The sequence below is a fragment of the Pituophis catenifer genome, unplaced genomic scaffold (assembly GCF_029215685.1).
Source record: "Pituophis catenifer annectens isolate HBS135680 unplaced genomic scaffold, rPitCat1.0.hap2 SCAF_4, whole genome shotgun sequence".
NCBI lineage: Eukaryota > Metazoa > Chordata > Lepidosauria > Squamata > Colubridae > Pituophis > Pituophis catenifer.
Genome location: NW_027256884.1, coordinates 71926601 through 71946443, shown reverse-complemented (window position 1 = coordinate 71946443; position 19843 = coordinate 71926601). Strand labels below are relative to the sequence as shown.

General features: G+C 42.6%; 1 protein-coding gene across 6 annotated transcripts in view; it reads right to left on the bottom strand.

The window, feature by feature from the left end:
* Positions 1-19843, bottom strand: part of KDM6A (lysine demethylase 6A) — a 288042-nt gene that overhangs the window by 164649 nt on the left and 103550 nt on the right. For all 6 annotated transcript variants that reach the window (XM_070944238.1, XM_070944240.1, XM_070944242.1 and 3 more), the window contains exon 5: positions 5506-5564. In XM_070944238.1, coding sequence (XP_070800339.1) covers positions 5506-5564 — 59 coding nt within the window. The remainder of the gene's footprint in view (positions 1-5505; positions 5565-19843) is intronic.

Here is a 19843-nt window from a genome sequence, read left to right as displayed (position 1 = left end):
GGTGCCTTGCGCAACTTGGCCCAGACAATGGGCCCCCCAGCCCTGAAGGCTGGCGTCCGTTGTTACCACTACCCTCTGTGGATCAAAGAAAAGAGAACCTCTAGATAATGCTGGAGACTGCCACCACCCAAGAGACCTGAGTACCTTACTGGGAATGGGAACCGAAATGGAAGAGGTGCCTCTGCCCGCCTTCTGTAACGGCAAAAGGAACCACTGCAGCTCCCTCGAGTGCATTTGGGCCCAGGGAACTATTGAGATGGCGGAAATCATCTTGCCCAATAGCTGGGACAAGACGAGGGGAGACACTGCTCTGGCCCGGACAACCTTACGGATAAGGACCCGCAAACTGTCCTGGCGGTCCTGTGAAAGATAGACCCTCCCCTCCACCGAATCGATTATAGTCCCCAGATGGAGTAAACGAGTGGACGGGACAAAATGGCTCTTCTCTAAGTTAATAGAAAAGCCATGGGCCGCCAAGGTCTGGAGAACCAGTTGCAGGTCAGACGAAGCCTGCTGCTGGGTGGGCGATAGAATTAAAATATCGTCCAAATAGCAGTGAAGACGGATTGATTTTGCCCTAAGGGATGCTGCTAAGGCAGCCAGCACCTTCGTAAAGGTACGAGGGGCAGAGGAAAGGCCAAAGGGCAAGGCCCGATACTGGAAATGGCGTCCCCCGTAGCAGAACCGCAGGAACCTGCGATGGGATGGTAAGATGGGGATATGGAGGTAGGCCTCGGTGAGGTCTATGGAAGAGAGGAGATCGCCCCTCCGAACACCGTCGAGGATGGACTTCAAGGACTGCATCTTAAACTTCCGATAAGCGATGAACCGGTTCAAGCGCTTGAGGTCCAGAATGGGTCTCCACCCCCCCGATGACTTTGGCACTAGAAAAACTCGGGAATAGAATCCCGTACCCTGTTCAACCTCAGGAACCGGTTGGATAGCCCTGATTGAAAGGAGATGCTGAACCGCCAAGTCCATAAGGGATCGTTTCTCGATGTTGTTGGAAAGCGGACAGTGCACAAAGGACCTCGGAGGAGGGGAGATAAACTCAATGGCCAAGCCAGATCGAACGGTGGCCAAGACCCATTTATCGGAAGTGGAACCCTCCCAAACAGGGGCAAAGAGGGCCAATCTGCCCCCTATTGGAGGATCCGGAATGCTGTTAACGACGGCGTCTGGAGAAACGACCTCCTCCCCCTCGAAAGGGCCGCTTCGAAACAAAATTCCTACCTCTGGACGCCCTGTCCTGAAAGCCCCGCTGTCTAGATTGATAATTCCCTTGAGGCCTCGAGGAAGAAGAGGGATGATTAGCACCCTCATACGAACGAGGAAAGGGCCGAGACGGATATGGATGGAATCTCGGTTCCCCCCTACGGAAAACAGGTGGGAGAATCTTTCGTTTGTCCTTGGTCTCGGTCAAAAAAGCCTCAAGGGGATCCCCAAACAGTTTGGAACCGGCAAAAGGGACCGAAGCCAGACGCCATTTATGCCTGGCGTCGGCCTGCCAATGGCGGAGCCAGACCAAGCGGCGGGCCGTAATGGAAGAAGCAAGGGACTTGGCCGCAAAGCGAGCTGCAGTGAGGGTGGCATCCGCTGAGAACTGCGTTGCGGCGATAATCTTGTTCAGTTCCTGTCGTACACGGACATCTTCCGTAGACAAAGATTCATGCAGATGACGGAGCCATAGGAGAGTTGTACGATTAAAGAAAGATGCTGTAGAAGCCGCTCGAATGGCCCACGCCGCGCCCTGATGGGCCCGCTGCAACACCTGCTCCGCCCGGCGCTCCTCCGGGCGCAGTCCTTCATCTGGATCACCCGGGACCGCAGTGTGAGGTAAGAGAGCGGCCACTGGAGCGTCCACGGATGGGACCTGAAGAAGGGAGGTAAGATCCGGAGCAACGTTGAAGTTGCATCGGTCCGACGCTGTAGGAGCCGGTGTCGAACTAGGCGAGGACCACTGCTTCCGAATCACATCGAGGAACAATGGAGGGGTAGGAATGGAGTCTACCGGCCTGGGTGGTTCTGCAAAAAGAGGGTTGAGAGCCCCTTTAGCCGTACCTGATGTATCTGGCAACGGGGAGGGAGAGCTGAGCTGTGCCGTAATAATAGCCTTGTGCAGTAGAGATTTGAACAAGGACTGGGGAAACAAGCCCGTAAAAGCCGGTTGATCGGGGGGAAGATCCTCGTCCTCCGAGAGCTCCAACTCCTGAGATTCCTCATCAGCCAGCAATGAAACCGGAGAATCCGGGGCGGCTATGGAAAGGACATCGTCCTGATCGACATCCATCCGAGACAGCGTCGCGTCAGATTGAACTGAAGCGGCCCCGCTAGTTGGTCGCAATTGAGTCGCCAATGACTGTTGCACCGTAGTTGTTATGAGTTGCTGGATTCGCTCAGGAGACCAGAAATTAACGGGTAGCGCTGCCCCCGCCTCAGGGGCGGGTGCTGAGGAGTTTGCAGATGCTGAGTTAGCCACATCCGATGAAGGAGTCGGCGGAGGAGGCACCAATGGAGCCTCCAAGGCAGAGGTCGTGGAAGCGCCCCAGAGATCGGCAGTCTGAATAACAGCAGGGCAGTCCTGAAGAGACAGTTGGTCAGCCTGCGCCCCAGAATCCTGGGCTGTAGTCGCGTGAAGCGAGGTCGTAGAAGACCCCTTGGCTGATGGATGCTGCCTACTAGCCTTATCGCAGAGCTTTTGAAGAACTTTATCCCTGCGGGCTTCTGCGCGAGATGGTAGTGAATGAGAAGGCGGCTTATGACGGGGCCTTGATGGATCAGCCTCCACTTGTTTAGAGGAGACATGCACGCTGTCCCGCCTGGGAGGGGAAGCCCTTTCATGCTGAGGGCTGTCTGAGCGCCCTGCCCTGCGCCCATGCTTTGACTTGTGCGAAGCTTTGGGCATGATTCAAATAAGGGAAGCTGATAGCTGTGACAATGAGAAAATACACCCCTATGGAAGGGAGAGTCGCAAAACAATGAACTGTCGTTAAGAAGCACAGGTCGAAATCAGGAGGCCCCTAACCTAGCAGCTGGAACAGGGAGCGTAAAAACTCCACTTAGACTTACTGACTTGATTAGACAGTAGCTATAATGACAGTTCAGAGCTGGGGGGGGGGGGCGCGAAGCTCCACTATTAGAAATGTCACAGATTGCCTCCCAGTTAGAAATTGGGGGGGGGGGGCGCGAAGCTCCACCTTCCAGTAAGGCCACACAGAGGCAAATGACCGGGCCAATAAAGGGGGAGCGCGAAAAAACTCCGCTAAAAAGTTGCCAGAGAGGCTCACCAAAGGAGCGCAAAACTGTTCAAATTAAACCGTTCTCCCCCCGGAGGCACTGACGCAGATAGCGATGGGGGGGGGGCGCGCGAAGCCCCACCAAATCCTTCTCTACTCCCCTTTGGCGCTAAACCGCTGATATGATGACAGGGGAAAGCGGCAAGCCGACGATATTCAAAGAGGCCTCTTCGCGCCAAAATTCCAAACGTCAGTGCTCAAATAGCTCCGCGGTCTGCAATCCGCATAAAAAAACAGAGGCTCCGCTCTGCAGGCTCCTGCTGAGGGGCGAGGCTCCGCTAGCCAATTCTATGTGAAAGCCGCAAATAGTAAAAGTAAATCGACTCGTGAGAGGAGAAGTTAGCAACGGCCGGCAGCAATACAAATGGCGATCGGGAGGTAAAGGGTGGGAGCGCGAAAACTCCGCAGAAGCCGATTTAGGCGTTGGTGAATCTAACGGCTAAATTAACACAAACGGGGGCGTAATGCTCCACAAATACCAAGAAAAAAACCCTCTCACTGCTGAAAAAGGAATGAAGGAAGAAAGTTCCACCCCAGATAACTAGCAAAGCCAGTCACTGGGGTAGAGGAACTCACCACCTATGGAAATAAGGGGAATCCAAATCAGTCCAGGTAACAGTCCAAGTCGAAAAACCAGTAAATCCACACTAAATACTTATCGATAGTAATAGATACCAAGAAAGAGAGAAATTTTAGCAAGAGGAACAGTCCCACACGCCTGTCTAGGCTGACAGACTGAGCCAAAAGCTGGGTCTTCCCAGTAACAAGGGCGGGACTTAACAACTTGGACGGGCTCAGTCTATCAGCTTAGCAGACGGGCACAACCCATCCTGGCTGCTGTCTCCACCCACAATGGAGAATCTAGAAATTCCAAATGCTCAGAAACGTATCTTATAATGGTGAATGAAAAAGACCCAACTATTCAGGAACAGATGAAATACTATACAGAATATTAAGGCAAGCTCTGAAATAATTTCTTTGACCAAAATAAGAAAATTAATGTTTTAACATATAGTCTTAATTCAACACTCATTTTTATACTGCATTAATATTAAATAAATTTACTTCCTAGAGGCACCAACATTTTGATTAGGAACAAAAAATGTGTTTACCAAAAGCTCTAAGCACAATTTATTGATGATTGTTTGCATGAATAAGCTTCATATTTTCTTCTACGTGTATGGTTCAATCTCAGTTATCAGACAGAAGTATAGTATAGTATCTGCTGCAGAAAATGATAGGCCTTTCCCTTCTTCAGGGAAACCCTTTTTTAAATAAATCCCAACAATATTTATGAGGCAGTCAATCTAAAAATCAGTGATCCAGAGATTTAAAATTGTTGCCAATTCATAAAAAAATATTTAAAAGAATGACATTTGTTCATAAATGTAAGACAAATAATTATGAATTTTGAGCCTCAAAATCAAAATTAATCCAATTTAAAATTGGATTAATATTGGTTCAAAAATAATTTAAAAAATCTGAAGCTGAACCATAACCACCCCCAAAAAACTCTTCTTATGAAAGGAATGTTTCATGAAATGAAATAAGGACACATTGTTCTGAATATGGACCAAAACAATAACAATGTTAAATTCTTGCTGAATTTAAAACAGGTGGGAGGGGAAATATGCCAGACTAGGATGTCAGAGCATCTAAGAATCATAAGGAAGGTACTTGAGAAAATGAGGACAGTAAGAAGAAAGGGAACACTGAATATTTCACATTCCTTCATATTTTGTTTTGGCTAAGGCTGAGAATACTAACATTCTATACTTTTGTGCTGAACGAATCAGTGTCCATACCAACTAAGGATGATGGAACTAGTATTACAGAGGTCAGGTATACAGAGATGTCAACCTAACTGTTACTGCTAAGGAATCTACACTGTAGTTTTAAAAAGTTGTTAAAATTCTTTAAAAACTATACTACTTTTTCTTTCATTTTTTTCAGGGCCCACTAAATTGTAGACCAGTGGTTCTCAACCTTCCTAATGCTGCGACCCTTTAATACCGTTCCTCATGTTGTGGTGACCCCCAACAATAAAATTATTCCTAAAATCATTGAAAATATGTGTTTTCCGATGGTCTTAGGTGACCCCTGTGAAAGGGTCATTCGACCCCCAAAGGGGTCCCGACCCACAGGTTGAGAACCACTGTTGTAGACAGTTAGCAAAATAAAAACACTCCCAGATTTTTTTGCCACATACCACTGAAATGCGTTGTAATGGAAGTAGACCAAGCCAAGGCCATACAAAAAGGCAGCATTCTGTAAAAAAGAAAAGAAACACTTTTTAAGAATTGATTAAATTTTTCAAGTTTTTAGAAAAACATATATTATTAAGTAAATGTAGTTGTAGCAGCAGAGTGGGGACCTAAAATAAATAATTCTGAAATTTAATACCATGAAAATAATACAACTAAATATATTAATAATTTAATATTGCTATTAATTATAATAAAAAGGCATGTAAGAGAATGGTTCAATGATGCAGGTTTAAAATTTTGGGAAGTAGGAGAAAACTATTCCACAGATCAGCTTTTTCTTTTTTCTGTTTCCAAATAATCTCCATTCAAATCAGCAGAACTTTTAAAAAAATCAGACCAAAATGAAAAGTGGGGGGGGGGGGGGAAGGACTAGTTATGTTGGAATATAATCAGTAGGGGTAGAAAAGCTTTATATTTCAGACTATACACTTAGTTCTAAATAAATTCTAGTCTCAATATTCTCAAGAGAAAACACCCAAGAACTCTAACAAAGCCATACCTCAAACTTAGAAATTTAGCATCAACGAGCTGCAACAAGGTGTGTTGTTTTTTGTCCTTTCCTATTGGATTAGAAAGGTTCATAAAGAACTCAGAAACCAGTCAGTAACAAAAGCCCTCACACTTACCAATGTTATTTTGTCAATCACTGGCTTGGGACCCTAATGACACACAATGAATGAGCCAATGTTGGCCATTATTTCCATGAAAATTAGACAACAAGCCAAGAAAAACAAAACAGAATGGAATTAATTTAAGGAATATATTTAGGATATAAATTCTTCAAAGGCTCCGATTCTGTGCCTCCTATTCCTAGACTCAGATAATAATGACATGAGGTCATAAAAATGATAGGAGGGACATGAACTTGTGAAAGAATTAAAGGCAATTTTACACCAATTCAGATATGACAGTAGGGAACGAGCATATTTACTGAAATTTAACTAGAAATGTAAATCAAACTGGTTTACAAATTTCAGAAAGTTTTAAACATGTTAGTATTATATTTTCCATATTATAAATAGCAATGGCATTCTAACAAATAATACTATGCCAGCAATTTATTGAACATGACTATCATATTGCATGAAAAATGTTTATTACATAAAAAAATCAAATAATTATCCAGCATCACAAATAAAGCAATCCAGAAAAAAATGTATTTAACACTGAGTTCAGGGCTTTGTTACACTGTGATTTCTTATCTGCTCGATCATGCTAAATGTTTTCTGTGCTTTCTGTGTTTACTACATTTCCCCCTCCCATCCTCTTTTGGTGTGCATTAGCTACATGTGCTTGCTTTTAGGAATGAGGAATAGGAAGTTGGAAGATTGCACAACTTTAATATACAGTGCATTCAGAAAGTATTCAGACCCCCTTCACTTTTGTCAATTTTGTACCCCATAATGACAGAATGAAAACAGAAGTTTAGAAATGTCTATAAATTTATTAAAAAGGAAAAACAGAAATATCACATTGACATAAGTATTCAGACCCTTTGCAACAACACGTGAAATTTAGCTCTGGTGCCTCCCATTTCTCTTGATTGTTGCTGGCATGTTTCTACACCTTGACTGGAGTCCACCTGTCACAAATTAAATTGATTGGACATGATTTGGAAAAGCACTCATGCCTCTATAGAAGAACTCACAGCTGACAATGCATACTGTAGCAGAGCAAAAGCCATGAGGTCAAAGGAACTACATGCAGAGCTCAGAGATAGGATTATTGCAAGGCACAAATCTGGGGAAGGGTGTAATAAAATTTCTGCTGTACTGAAGGTTTCTAAGAGCACAGTGGCCTCCTTAGTTATTAAATGGAAGAAGTCTGACACAACCAGGACTCTTCCAAGAGCTGGTCACCCAGTCAAACTGAGCAATTGGGAGAGAAAGGATTTAATAAGAGAGGTGACTAAGAACTCAATGGTCACTTTGACTGAGATTCAGAGATCCTGTGTGGAGATGGGACAGAGTTCCAGAAGGGCAACCATCACTGCAGCACTCTACCAATCTGGGCCTTATGGCATACTGGCTAGAGGGAAGCCTCTCCTCAATGCAAACATAAAAGCCTACTTGGAGTTTGCAAAAAAGCACTTTATTTATTTATTTATTTATTTTGATTTATATGCCGCCCTTCTCCGGAGACTCAGGGCGGCTTACAAGGCATTAAGCAATAGCCTTCATACTTTTGTATATTTTATACAAAGTCAGCTTATTGCCCCCACAAACCGGGTCCTCATTTTACCTACCTTAGAAAGGATGGAAGGCTGAGTCAACCTTGAGCCTGGTGAGATTCGAACTCGCAGTAATTGCAGGCAGCTGGAAACTAAATACTACCTTTTAACAGTAGCATTAGTCTGCTGCGCCACTCAGGCTCCTCACTTGAAGGACTCTCAGACTGTGAGGAACTAGATTCTCTGGTTTGATGAAATCAAGATTGAATTGTTTGGCCTCAATTGTAAACATTATATCTGGAAGAAACCAGGCACCGCTCATCACCTGCCCAATGTCATCCAACAATGAAGCATGGTGGTGGCAGCATCATGCTGTGGGCTTGATTTTCAGCAGCAGGGACTGAGAGACTGGTCAGGTTTGAAGGAAAGTTGAATGGATATCCTCAATGAAAACCTGTTCCACAGTGCTCAGGACCTCAAATATCTTATTCAAAAAGACCTGAAGCTGTAATTGCTGCCAAAGATGCTTCAACAAAGTACTGAGTGAAGGGTCTGAATACTTATACCAGCGATGGCTAACCTTTTTGCCATTGCATGCCAGGAGGGGGGGGGGGAGGTTCGCGCACGTGCGTGCCCACACCCATAATTCTATGCGCCCTGCCCTGCGCGTGCAATCCCCCCTCCCCACCGCTCCTGACACATGATGGTCTGGTAGGCCCATTTTTCTTTCTTACCTGGCTCCAGATCCTCTCTATGCATCTGGGAAGGGTGAAAATAGCCTTTCTCACTCCCTCGGAGGCCTGAAACAGCCCATTTCCCAACTCCCGGTGGGACAGGAAATGACGTTTTTTGCAGACTCTCTAGGAGTCACTGGAGGCTGGGGAACAGCAAAAAACATCACTTCCTGTCCCACCGGGAGTTGGGAAATGGGCCCTTTCAGGCCTCCAAGGGAGTGGGAAAGGCTGTTTTCGCCCTCCGCAGATGCATAGAGAGGATCTGGGGCCAGGTAAGAAAGAAAAATGGGCCTTCCCCACCTCCCACCCCAGGCCCTCAGGAGGCAGGAAACAGCCTGTTTCCCTACTTCTGGTGGGCCCAGAAGGCCCAAAAATCAGCTGGCCGGCGCGTGCATGTGTGCCAGAGCTGAGCTGGCATGCCCACTGATATGGCTACGCGTGCCACTTGTGGCACGCATGCCATAGGTTCACCATCACAGACTTATACAATGTGATATTTCAGTTTTTTTCTTTTTAATAAATTTACAGACATTTCTAAAATTCTGTTTTCACATTGTCATTATGGGGTAGTGTTTGATGAGAAAAAATAAATTTCGACAACTGTAGAATCTGGTTGCAGCATAACAAAATTGACAAAAGTGAAGGGAGTCTGAATACTTTCTGAATGCACTGTAAGTGATGCAATATCCGACTCTAAATGTAAAGGATCAATATTTGAATCTGCTACCAAAAAACAGAAATAGTCTGTGCCATACATTATGTTGTGTTTTATTGAATAAACTATTAGCTTCAATATAGTACAACCAATGGTGGTGAACCTATGGCATGTGTGCCAGAGGTGGCACTCAGAGCCCTCTCTGTGGGCACGCGCGCTATCATCCCAGCCCAGTTCTGAGTTTCTCCCACAGGGGGAAGAGAGAGAGGGAGGGAGGGAGACAAAAAGAGAGAGAGAAAGAGAGAGAGGGAGGGAGAGAGACACAGAGAAAGAGAGAGTGGGAGGGAAAGAGAGGGAAGGAAAGAGAGAAATGATAATACAAAAGTTTTTCTTTTTTATTGTTGCTTAACGTAATATTTAAAAAGCAGAAAAAAGGAACATAAAAGTGAATTTATCATGTTTTTCTTAGAACAATTAGCTGAAGTGCCTTGTTTATCATTATGTTAGGTAGTAAAATCTCATTATTCAGGTTAAATTGCCGTGTTGGCACTTTGCGATAAATAAGTGGGTTTTGGGTTGCAGTTTGGGAACTCGATCTCTAAAAGGTTCGCCATCTCTGGTATAAGCCATAATTTACAATTCACAATGGTTGGATTTACAGTTCTAAGAAAGCTACACACCCATTTGAACTATTCAGGTGACCCTGAGGACACAGATAAACCTCCAGGTGACCTCAATGACTCTCTAAAAGAATGCAAATGGCCAACTGTCTGCAAGGGGATTATAAATCCTTCTATTTCCCACCATCCAGTCAGAGCTGAAGAAACTTCTTGGATGAGAAGTGAAACGTCTTCAAAGAAAAACCAGAAGTCCAGTTGCCTCTTGAAAAAAGCACCTTTGGGACAACCATTATCTGGATAACTGAGAATCTCAATGGATTGTTGAATTTATATATTATGGTACAGCAGGATGTGTGTATTCTCTATTAGATATTGGCAAGAATTCTACACTAGGACTAAGAAAAATTACAGAATCTCCTTTTTAAAATCTAAAATCCATAAAGCTAAATGCCGCAAAACACACATTCAAATCATGTGTGAGGGCTCTGTCTGGATTAAGAATAAGGTGTGAATGTCACCCCTGCCCATTTCCTTGATGGCTATAGTTTCAGCTAGAAATCTTAATGCAAGCTACACACTTTGACTTGAATGGATATAGCTTTCTATGTTATCTACGTGACATCAGCTGGAAGCACTTTTAGAATTTTGTGAAAAATAGAATATATCTAGTGTTGACAACAGCAATCAGGATCATCTTGATATATCTTTCAGATGAAATTTCTGAAACAACTCTTTATCCAAAAGCATTATAAAGAATTTTATGTAGCTCATACTTCTTAAAAGTAAATCTTTTTCCCTTCCCTTTCAAAACAAATCCTTCGTTTCAACTCCTCCCCTCAGGATGCTGCTATAGGACATTGCATGCCAAAACAAGTAGACACAGTCAATTTTTTCCCTCCTGCCACCACTCTGCTGAATGCTTAATTCCCACAGCACTGTCTTTTATCTAGGGAAATTTGCCCATATAGTGCGGCTGTATTACTATTAACCTTCTCATCTTTCCTATTACCTTCTCCTATTGGTATGTTATATTACTTTGATTGCATTATATACATTGCACCAGAGAAAATTCCTTGTGTGTCTAATCACTCTTGGCCAATAAATAATGTTCTGTTCTGTTCTATTCTAATCCCCATCCCCATCCTATCCTATGAAATTGTTTCAGCAGGGTCCATACAAATAATATTCAGCAAGCTGTCTTAAAAGTCAGTTTGATTTTCCCTTTCTTCATCCAGAAGTTCCTATTACCCATTACTTCTATGGTCACAACACGTAGCTCCAGTTGAATGATTACCAATGTGAAATCTGAAGGATAGAAGGACCAATGTCAGACTCAAAGAGCTTAAGAGGTCAGACATAAACAGCTTAAGACCAAAAAGATCAACTATATGAACAAAGCACAGATAACAGCAATACCTCTCCCAACCTCCACAGGAGGGAGGGAAAGGGAGAGAGAGAACACACACAATTTAAGATTTGTAGATGGCAGTTGATTATTTTCTTTTCTAATCATGACATTTTAGTATCTGTCTAATTTATCAAAGAACAATGTCCTTGATCTATGCCTGCTAACCATTAAGTCTGAACATTGGAATGAGTGAAGTCTAACATGAAGTTCACTAAGAAAACTTTGGGGGTCCCCTCCCTACTTCATGTCTTGAAAAACTCCATCCCCTCAAGTTTATTGCAACAACTTTTCCTTTCCTTTGTGGATATAAATCACTTCAGAATTAGATTGTTCTCTTCCGATTTCTTCTATCAGCAAAGAAACAATCTCTAACTATGGATAATAACTCAATTTGCTAATTTAAATTAAAGCTGGTGTGGGTTTCTTTACAAATAGTCTTCAATTTATGACAATTGAGCCAAAAAATGTAATTGCTAAGCAAGACAATTGTTAAGTGGATTTTGACGTGTTTACAACCTTTTCTGCCACAATTGTTAAATGAATCACTGCAATTATTAAGTTAGTGACACGGTTGTTAAATGAATCTGGGTCTCCATTGACCAGAATGTCGCAAAAGGTGACTCTGGGACAGTGCAACCATAATAAATACATGCCAATTGCCAAACGTCTGAATTTTGATGGTGTGGCACAGGGATGCTGCAACTGTTATAAGTATGAAAAATGGTCATGTCACTTTTTTTATATATACTGAAAAGTTTTTATTTTATAAACAACATACCTACAATATATAATCAATCAATCAATCATTATATCATCTGAATGCATCTGTTTTCCTCTTACTCCTCCAATATTTATATCTTGATATTATCATTTCTTTTTTTTTTTTTAAAACAAACTTTATTCGTATTTAAAAAAAGACATTTAAAACAATTATAAGAAAAACTGAACAAGTTTTTCTTAATCAAACACACAAATTACAAGTACATATACTATACATATATAGTGCTCAATTTCATCTATCAACTACTTTCTAATGTTATATATACATATATATATATACACACAGTGACTATATTTCCTTCTATATCTCTCTGACAGTGCAGTTGTTTATTTACATTGATTTCTCCTAACTTTCATCTCTAAGCATTCCCTCTCTCTGACTTATCCACTGGTACCAACTATTCCATATTTTAAAATATTTTGAATCTTCCTTATCCTGTAGTTTTAGGGTTAATTTATCCATCTCTGCGCATACATAGATTTTCTGTATTACTTCCTGATCAGTTGGCAAACGGTCTATTTTCCAGAGTTGTGCCAATGCTAATCTTGCCGCTGTTATAATGTGGAGTATTAGGTATTTTATGTCCTTCCTAATATTCTTATTAATCATGCCGAGTAAAAAGACTTCAGGTGTTAATTCAATTTCGTGATTTGTTATTTCTAATATCCATGTTTTTATTTTGTTCCAATATTTTTTGATTTTTGGGCAAAGCCACCAAGCATGGTAAAAAGTTCCCTGCGCTTTTTTACATTTCCAGCAAGCCGGGTTCACATTTGGATACATTTTTGCTAACCTTGCGGGTGGCAGATACCATCGGTACCACATTTTATAATGATTTTCTTTGTATGGTACCGATTTTGTCATTCTATAATTATCTTCCCAAACTCTTTCCCAATCTTCTAATTGTATATTATGCCCTATGTTCCTCGCCCAGGCTATCATCTGCCCTTTGACCAACTCTTCTGCCAGATCGAATTCGAGTAAATATTTATAGATTTTTGAGATTAACTTCCCTTCTTTTGATTCTAATAGTTTGTCTAATCGATTTTGTTTTAAATCTATTCCTTCTTTCTCTTGGTCTTTTCTGTATCTTACTTTTATTTGCGAGTAGGGCCACCAGTCTATTTCTATTCCTTGTTCTTTGAGCTCTTCCCTAGTTTTCAATTTCCCCTGAACATCTACTATTTCCCTATATCTTAGAATCTTTTGCCAATTGCCAAACGTCTGAATTTTGATGGTGTGGCACAGGGATGCTGCAACTGTTATAAGTATGAAAAATGGTCATGTCACTTTTTTTATATATACTGAAAAGTTTTTATTTTATAAACAACATACCTACAATATATAATCAATCAATCAATCATTATATCATCTGAATGCATCTGTTTTCCTCTTACTCCTCCAATATTTATATCTTGATATTATCATTTCATTTGTTATAATATTTTCCCCACATTTACTTTTATACTTGTACCTTTATGTATTCAACAATTTTATTCCAACCCAACCCTCCCCCTCTCCCCACCCACCCCCCCGACTTCCCAGAGCAAAAACAGGGTATAACATTTAACAAGCAAAAGCTAAAATATACTAACCTACTACAAAGTTTAAAACTCCCTCACATTCTTTAACTCCTCTTTTGTAAATTCATCAACCTCCCTTTTGTAAATTCTCAAAATCAATTGAGTTAAATTCTTTCTTCCTGAACGTAAGAGCCTTTTTCTTGGTATGTAATCCAATAACTTTAACAATATTACAAGCATTAACAAACACTGATAAGCAGTGCTGTGGAGTCGGAGTCGAGGAGTCGGAGTAAATTTTGGGTACCTGGAGTCGGAAGTACAAAAAACTGAGGAGGCGGAGTCGGAACATTTATCTCCCAACTCCACAGCCAGTGCTGTGGAGTCGGAGTCAAGGAGTCGGAGGAAATTTTGGTTACCTGGAGTCGGAGTCAGAAGTACAAAAAACTGAGGAGTTGGAGTCGGAACATTTATCTCCCGACTCCACAGCCCTGCTGATAAGTTTCATTTTCATCGTTCAAACACCTTTCTTTTTCAACATTGCTCCCTAATAAGATTCTAAATTAAACATTTATCCTCTTTATTCCTTCATAAACCAATTATCAATTTCTAACTATTCGGCATTAAAAATTCTAAATTAAACATTTTAAAACTTTAAACATTTTATCACCTATACCTTTTAAAATAGTATAATCTTATATTAAACATTTTAAAAACCTCTTAATGCATCAATAAGACCTTCTTAATTCATTTCTCAAAATATAAATTTCAAAACCTTCAGGAAACTATCCCTTAAATTTTTAATTAACCATTTCTATATTTTTTCCAGTCTTTCTTCCTCAATCAACATTGCTCCCTAATAAAGTTCTAAATTAAGCATTTATTCTCTTTAATCCTTCATAAAATTAAACATTTTAAAACTTTAAACATTTTATCTCATATACCTTCTTAAAATACTATAATCTTATGTTAAACATTTTAAAAATCTCTTAATACATCAATAAGACATTAAGTCATTTCTCAAAATATAAATTTCAAGCCCTTCAGAAAGGTATCCCTTAAATTTTTAATTAGCCATTTTAATACCTCGATAACTCTTAAAAAGCTATCATTTTTACCTCGATAACTCTTAAAAAATTATCATTTTTATGTCCAAAACCAATTGTAATAACACACTTCCTTTATATTATCTTAGAATAAACTTTAAAAATACAAATTTAATTAAGCTTCTCAACCTTTTGCCAAAATCATCCCCAAAAAAGATTAATCTTAAATTCTTCTCTTCTTTCTGTATTTTTTTCAGTCCTTTTTCTTTGATAATTCTTTCTTCTTCAGCATTGCTTCTCCTCCTGCTTTTATTTTTGAGAATTTTAAAATTTGGATTTGAGGTTGATGTCTCTTTGAAAGTTTTTGTCTTCTTAAAGTTATTTCATTTAATTTGAAACCCCCATAAACCTCTCTTTCAAGTCCTCCTGATTAAACTCTTCCAGATTCCTTTGCTTTTCCCTCTTGGTCTGGAAAGCATCCTTTTTATCCAAAGTCATATTAAACTGGATTTCTGCCCCATCTTCTTCCAACAGTTCACTACTGTCTAACAAGCCTTGAAATGATACTATATTCTCCTTTGTCTCCATGTTTTGAGTCAAAACAGTTTCCTCTTCCTGAGACCTTTCATCAAAAAAAACCTTTAAGACTTTCCAGTAAAGCAGTGGTTTGTGACTCAAAAATTTCATGTATTATAACTCTTATTTGTGTATTTGCTGGTGTGTGTAATAATAGTCTTTCAGCACTTTCAAAGGTATCAGCCATTTTCTTTTTTTCAAAGTCCAATTATTCACACAATTTAAAAATGTAAATTAGTTGAAATCAATTCCATAGTCTTTTGCTTTCCGCTTCCACTTTAAATCTTTTTCTTGATATGTAATCCGGTAGTTGTTAACAATGTTGCAAACGTTAAAGCACTTTCGCTGGTAAGTTTTGTTTCCACGCCCTCAAGCGCCATTTTCCCCTTTTTTTAAACGGAGTTAAAGCTCAATACTTGCTTTTTGTCGTTCTCCTGAGTTTGCTCTGCCAGCATCCAAAGTCATGATTAAAATTGCATTGCTGGTGTGGTCGCTATGCCTTGGTCTGCAAAAGGCAGACTCACCACGGATCCGGAGCTAACGAAGGGCTTTCAGGGAGCTCTCACCCTACAAACCCCAGGCTTAAAAAGAAAAAAACCTGGGGGTCTAGGGGAGCTCTACCCAGACCCTTCTGCTCTTCTCTCCCCCTTTTTCCCAGGGGGAGATTTTTTAGCCTCTAGACAGCTGGTTTTCTCTGTTCTAGCGGCTATACAGATCGCGGGGCTGGAGCTCCTACAGGAGCGTTCGGCTTTCGCGGAGCTGGAGCTCCTACAGGAGCGTTCGGCTTTCGCGGAGCCACCGGAAGTCCCCAGTCATGTCACTTTTTAAAGTGCTGTTGTAACTTCAACCAGTCATAAAATGAATGGCTGTAACTTGAGAACTACCTGTATCTGATTTATATCCCATCTTTTCTCCATTATCCTCAAAGTGGCATACACTGCACTCTCTTTTCCAATTTTTCCCATAGAAACTCCTGAGAAGTAGAAGTTGACCTGAGATAAAAGAATTTGCCACTACTGTCCAGGATCACTAAGAAAAAAGAATCAGAAATCAGCTGTTGCCATGTCTGAACAATCTGACATGTTTTTTAAATGAATGGTAAGACAACTGGCAATGATGTCAGGAAAGAAACTCTTCTTACTGCCTCTCTGGAGCGAAGTTCTAATATTATTCTGCTTAAGGTTTGGGAAAAGGAACGTTGGACTTACCTGAACGTTATTTGTATGTGTGCTGCAGGAGAGTCCAAGCATGGGATTTCTATTCATCTGATTGGCCAGAGATGGAGTTGTAAATTCTATGGCCATGCCCCTTCCATCTAGCCAAGCTTCAGTTTTTTCAACGAAGACATCGATCTGGAGAGGACGTAGCCAAACTGATGAAATCAACCACTTCTGGACCCCGGACCATTCCAGAACCAGGGTGGGATTGGATTCTCCTGCAGCGCACATACAAAGAACGTTCAGGTAAGTCTAACATTCCTTCTCCTGTGCACTGCTTGGAGAGTCCAAGCATGGGATATATCCAAGCTAAATCATCGTAGGGTGGAAAATCGATTGGTCCAGGGTTCCCTCGGCCGTCAGAATCCACTGTAACACACATCTTCTGAACGCCGCCTCAGCTAAGGCAAACATATCCAATTTGTAATTCTTGATAAATGGCGAAGGGGAAGCCCAGGTAGCCACCTGTTCTGTCCCCGTCTCACACACGCACCCCCACAGACAGTCAATAGTGAAATAAACCAGCCGACAAAGGTTTCTCTAAGAGCAGAATTGGCAGCAACCCAGTGGCTGGCTGCCAAGAGTCTTTTACTTACGAAGGGAGTGTTTTTTCAAAGCCAACACACGAAAGATAAGAGAATATTCAAAAAGTCCAGCAATGCAGAGGTTTGTTCAATATCAGTTTTTGCTCGTCACAGAGCTTGAACGGCCACCACACCCCCTTTTATACCCTGTGGGGTGTGGTCTAGTGACTCAGCCTAATCCCTGGCATGGCTCTTCCTCTGCTGCACGCGCTTATCTCTGCAACACTGTCGAGGGTCCAGCCAAGACTCATCATCATCATCATTACTGTCCACCTGCGGCTGCGTGGAAGTGCTTGGCCCCGGACCTATCTCTTGGCCTTCGGAGGACACCGGAGGCATTGCCAGAGAGGAGGGTCCTGGAGAGGGAGGCCTTGCCAACTCTTCTCCTTCACTCTCGGAGTCCTCTTCTGCTGATAACACAGGCTCGGTGATCGGAGCCACAACACCACCCTGCAGATTTCCAGGATCAAGGCCTGCGTAGCCCAGGCCGTTATGGTGGCTGCGCTCCTGGTTGAGTGCACCATGATGCAGCATGATGTAGGCCTGGCCTGATGTTTGTAGGCCAATGCAATGCAAGCCTTCAGCCAGCATCCAATGGTGGATGGAGATATCTTCTTGCCCATAGATCTGGGCTGAAAAGATACAAACAGAGATTTGGTCCACCGGAACGAGGCCGTACGTTTTATGTACTTACGAAGAGCCCTGCGGACATCCAAGGTATGCCAGCGTCGTTCATGCGGATATCTAGGATTTGGACAAAAACCCGGTAAGATTACTTTTCGTGCTCTGTGAAACCAGATGTTAATTTTGGATACAAAGATCAGGTCCAAGCGGAGCATGACCCTATTGGGATGAAAAATGAACAAGTCTTGTTGCACAGAAAGAGCAGTCAGCTCTGAGATTCTGCTTGCAGATATGACCGTTATCAGAAAGGCCATTTTGAGGGTCAGCAGTCTGAAGCTAGCGGGCCCTAAGGGCTTGAATGGAGGAGACATGACCACCTGTAAAACTAATGATAGGTCCCAAGTTGGGTATCGATGAACTGTTAGGGGTAACCCTTTTAAAATACTACGCACCCTGGGATGCTGTGAAACAGGGATTGTACCCTCTCCGAGTAAGATTGTGGCCAAGGCTGCCACCTGCCTACGTGAGGAGTTTGCGGATAATCCCTTACCCAGACCCACTTGCAGGAAATCTAATACCTATGGAACTGTCGCTGCTGTGGGTACTAACTTCATTTTAGCTCACCAGTGACAAAAGGATGTCCATGTGGATTCGTATATTCTGTTCATTGACTCCCGTCAAGAAGCTAGAATAGTCGAAATCACCTTACTAGAAAAGTGTCCTTACCTCAGGATCTCCCTTTCAAGTGCCAGATGGCCAACTGGAGCCACTGAGGGTCTGGGTGGTGCACTGCCCGCTGGCTAAGGAGATCCTGAGCTATGGCCGAGCTATGGAGGGTGCTACCAGGTCTGCAAACTACGGGCGATATGGCCAGTGCGGTGCAACCAGCAGCACCTCCGCCTCCTCTTCCAAGAATTTCCTGATGACCCTCAATATGAGGAGGGGTGGCGGGAAGGTATATAACAGGTTGGGAGACAACGGGCAGTGGAGGGAATTGGTGCCCTCAGCTGCTGGTGTCCAGAATCTGGAAAAAAATATCTCGGAAGTTGCGTATTCCTTGGACTGGCAAATAAATCTATGGCTGGAGTTCTGAACTTCTCCGTTATTTGGCAAAATAGGTCTGGGTGGAGTCACTGCTCAACCAATCCGCTTTAGTGTTGGAAACTCTCAATGATTGATCAATGGTTGTCCTGCTCAACCAATCCGCTTGAGTGTTGGAAACTCCGGAGATGTGTTCCGCTCATAATGACAGCAGGTGCCCCTCCGCCTAAAGACATAAGCCCTTTGCCTTGTGCATCAGAACCTTCGAATGGGTGCCACCCTGTCTGTTCATATGCACTTTAGTGTCACATTGTCTGTCAGTAATAGCACGTGCTGACCTGACAATGCGGTTTGAAAATGTCATAGCGCTAGGTGTGCCGCTTTCAGTTCCAGCTAATTGATGTCGTGTAGAAGTTCCTCCGAAGACCACCGACTTTGGGTCACTCTGGAGTCCAGGTGGGCACCCCAGCCGAACAAACTGGCATCCAAGGTCAAAACCAGCCTTAGGTTCACGAAAGTACTGCCTTCTGTAAAAGGGAGTAGTCCTTCTCTCCGCTCGCCTGTAAAGATGAGGAAGAGCCTTCCTCTTATCTTTCCCCTTCACTAGGATGGGATCAAACTCGTCCCCAAAAAGCTGGTCTCCTTTAAATGGAGCTAATGCCAATTGCTATTTGGATTTCTCGTTGGCTTGCCACTAGAGTAGCCATAAAAGGTGTCTAGAAGTGACATTGTATGCCAGAGTCTGCAAGGCAAATTTAGCTGCATTGAGAGTTGCGTCAGCCAAGTATTCGGCTGCTGCTATTAATTTACTGATATCCTGATGCAGTCTTGTATCTTTTGGGGAGGCCCTGGCTTGCATTTGACGCAGCCATAAGAGTGAAGTTCTAGAGAAGAAAGAAGCGGCTGTGTCTGATCGTATTGCCCAAGCAGCTGCCTGGTGTGTCTTACGGGCAGACAGCTCTGCTTTCCTGTCATCTGTCTTTAACCCTTCAGCAGTGACGGTCGGGAGAATGGACGCTGAAGACAGATTAGCCAATGGGGCATCCACAGTTGGAATTTGTAGAAGCTGCTCTAGCTCTTGCTCTGCCATATACATCCTCTTGTCCATCCCACTAGGGGCAGGGATGGAACCCGGCTGATCCCACTGTCTCTGTATGACATCCACAAAGAACTTTGATGAAGGAATATCGTCCTGTGCCGTAACCTGTTCTGTAAAGAGGCTGGTACAGGGATCCTGCTGCTCAGAGGGAGCATCAGCAAGTCCCCCAGTTATCCCCATATTGGCCGTTGTTTTGGCCTTAAAC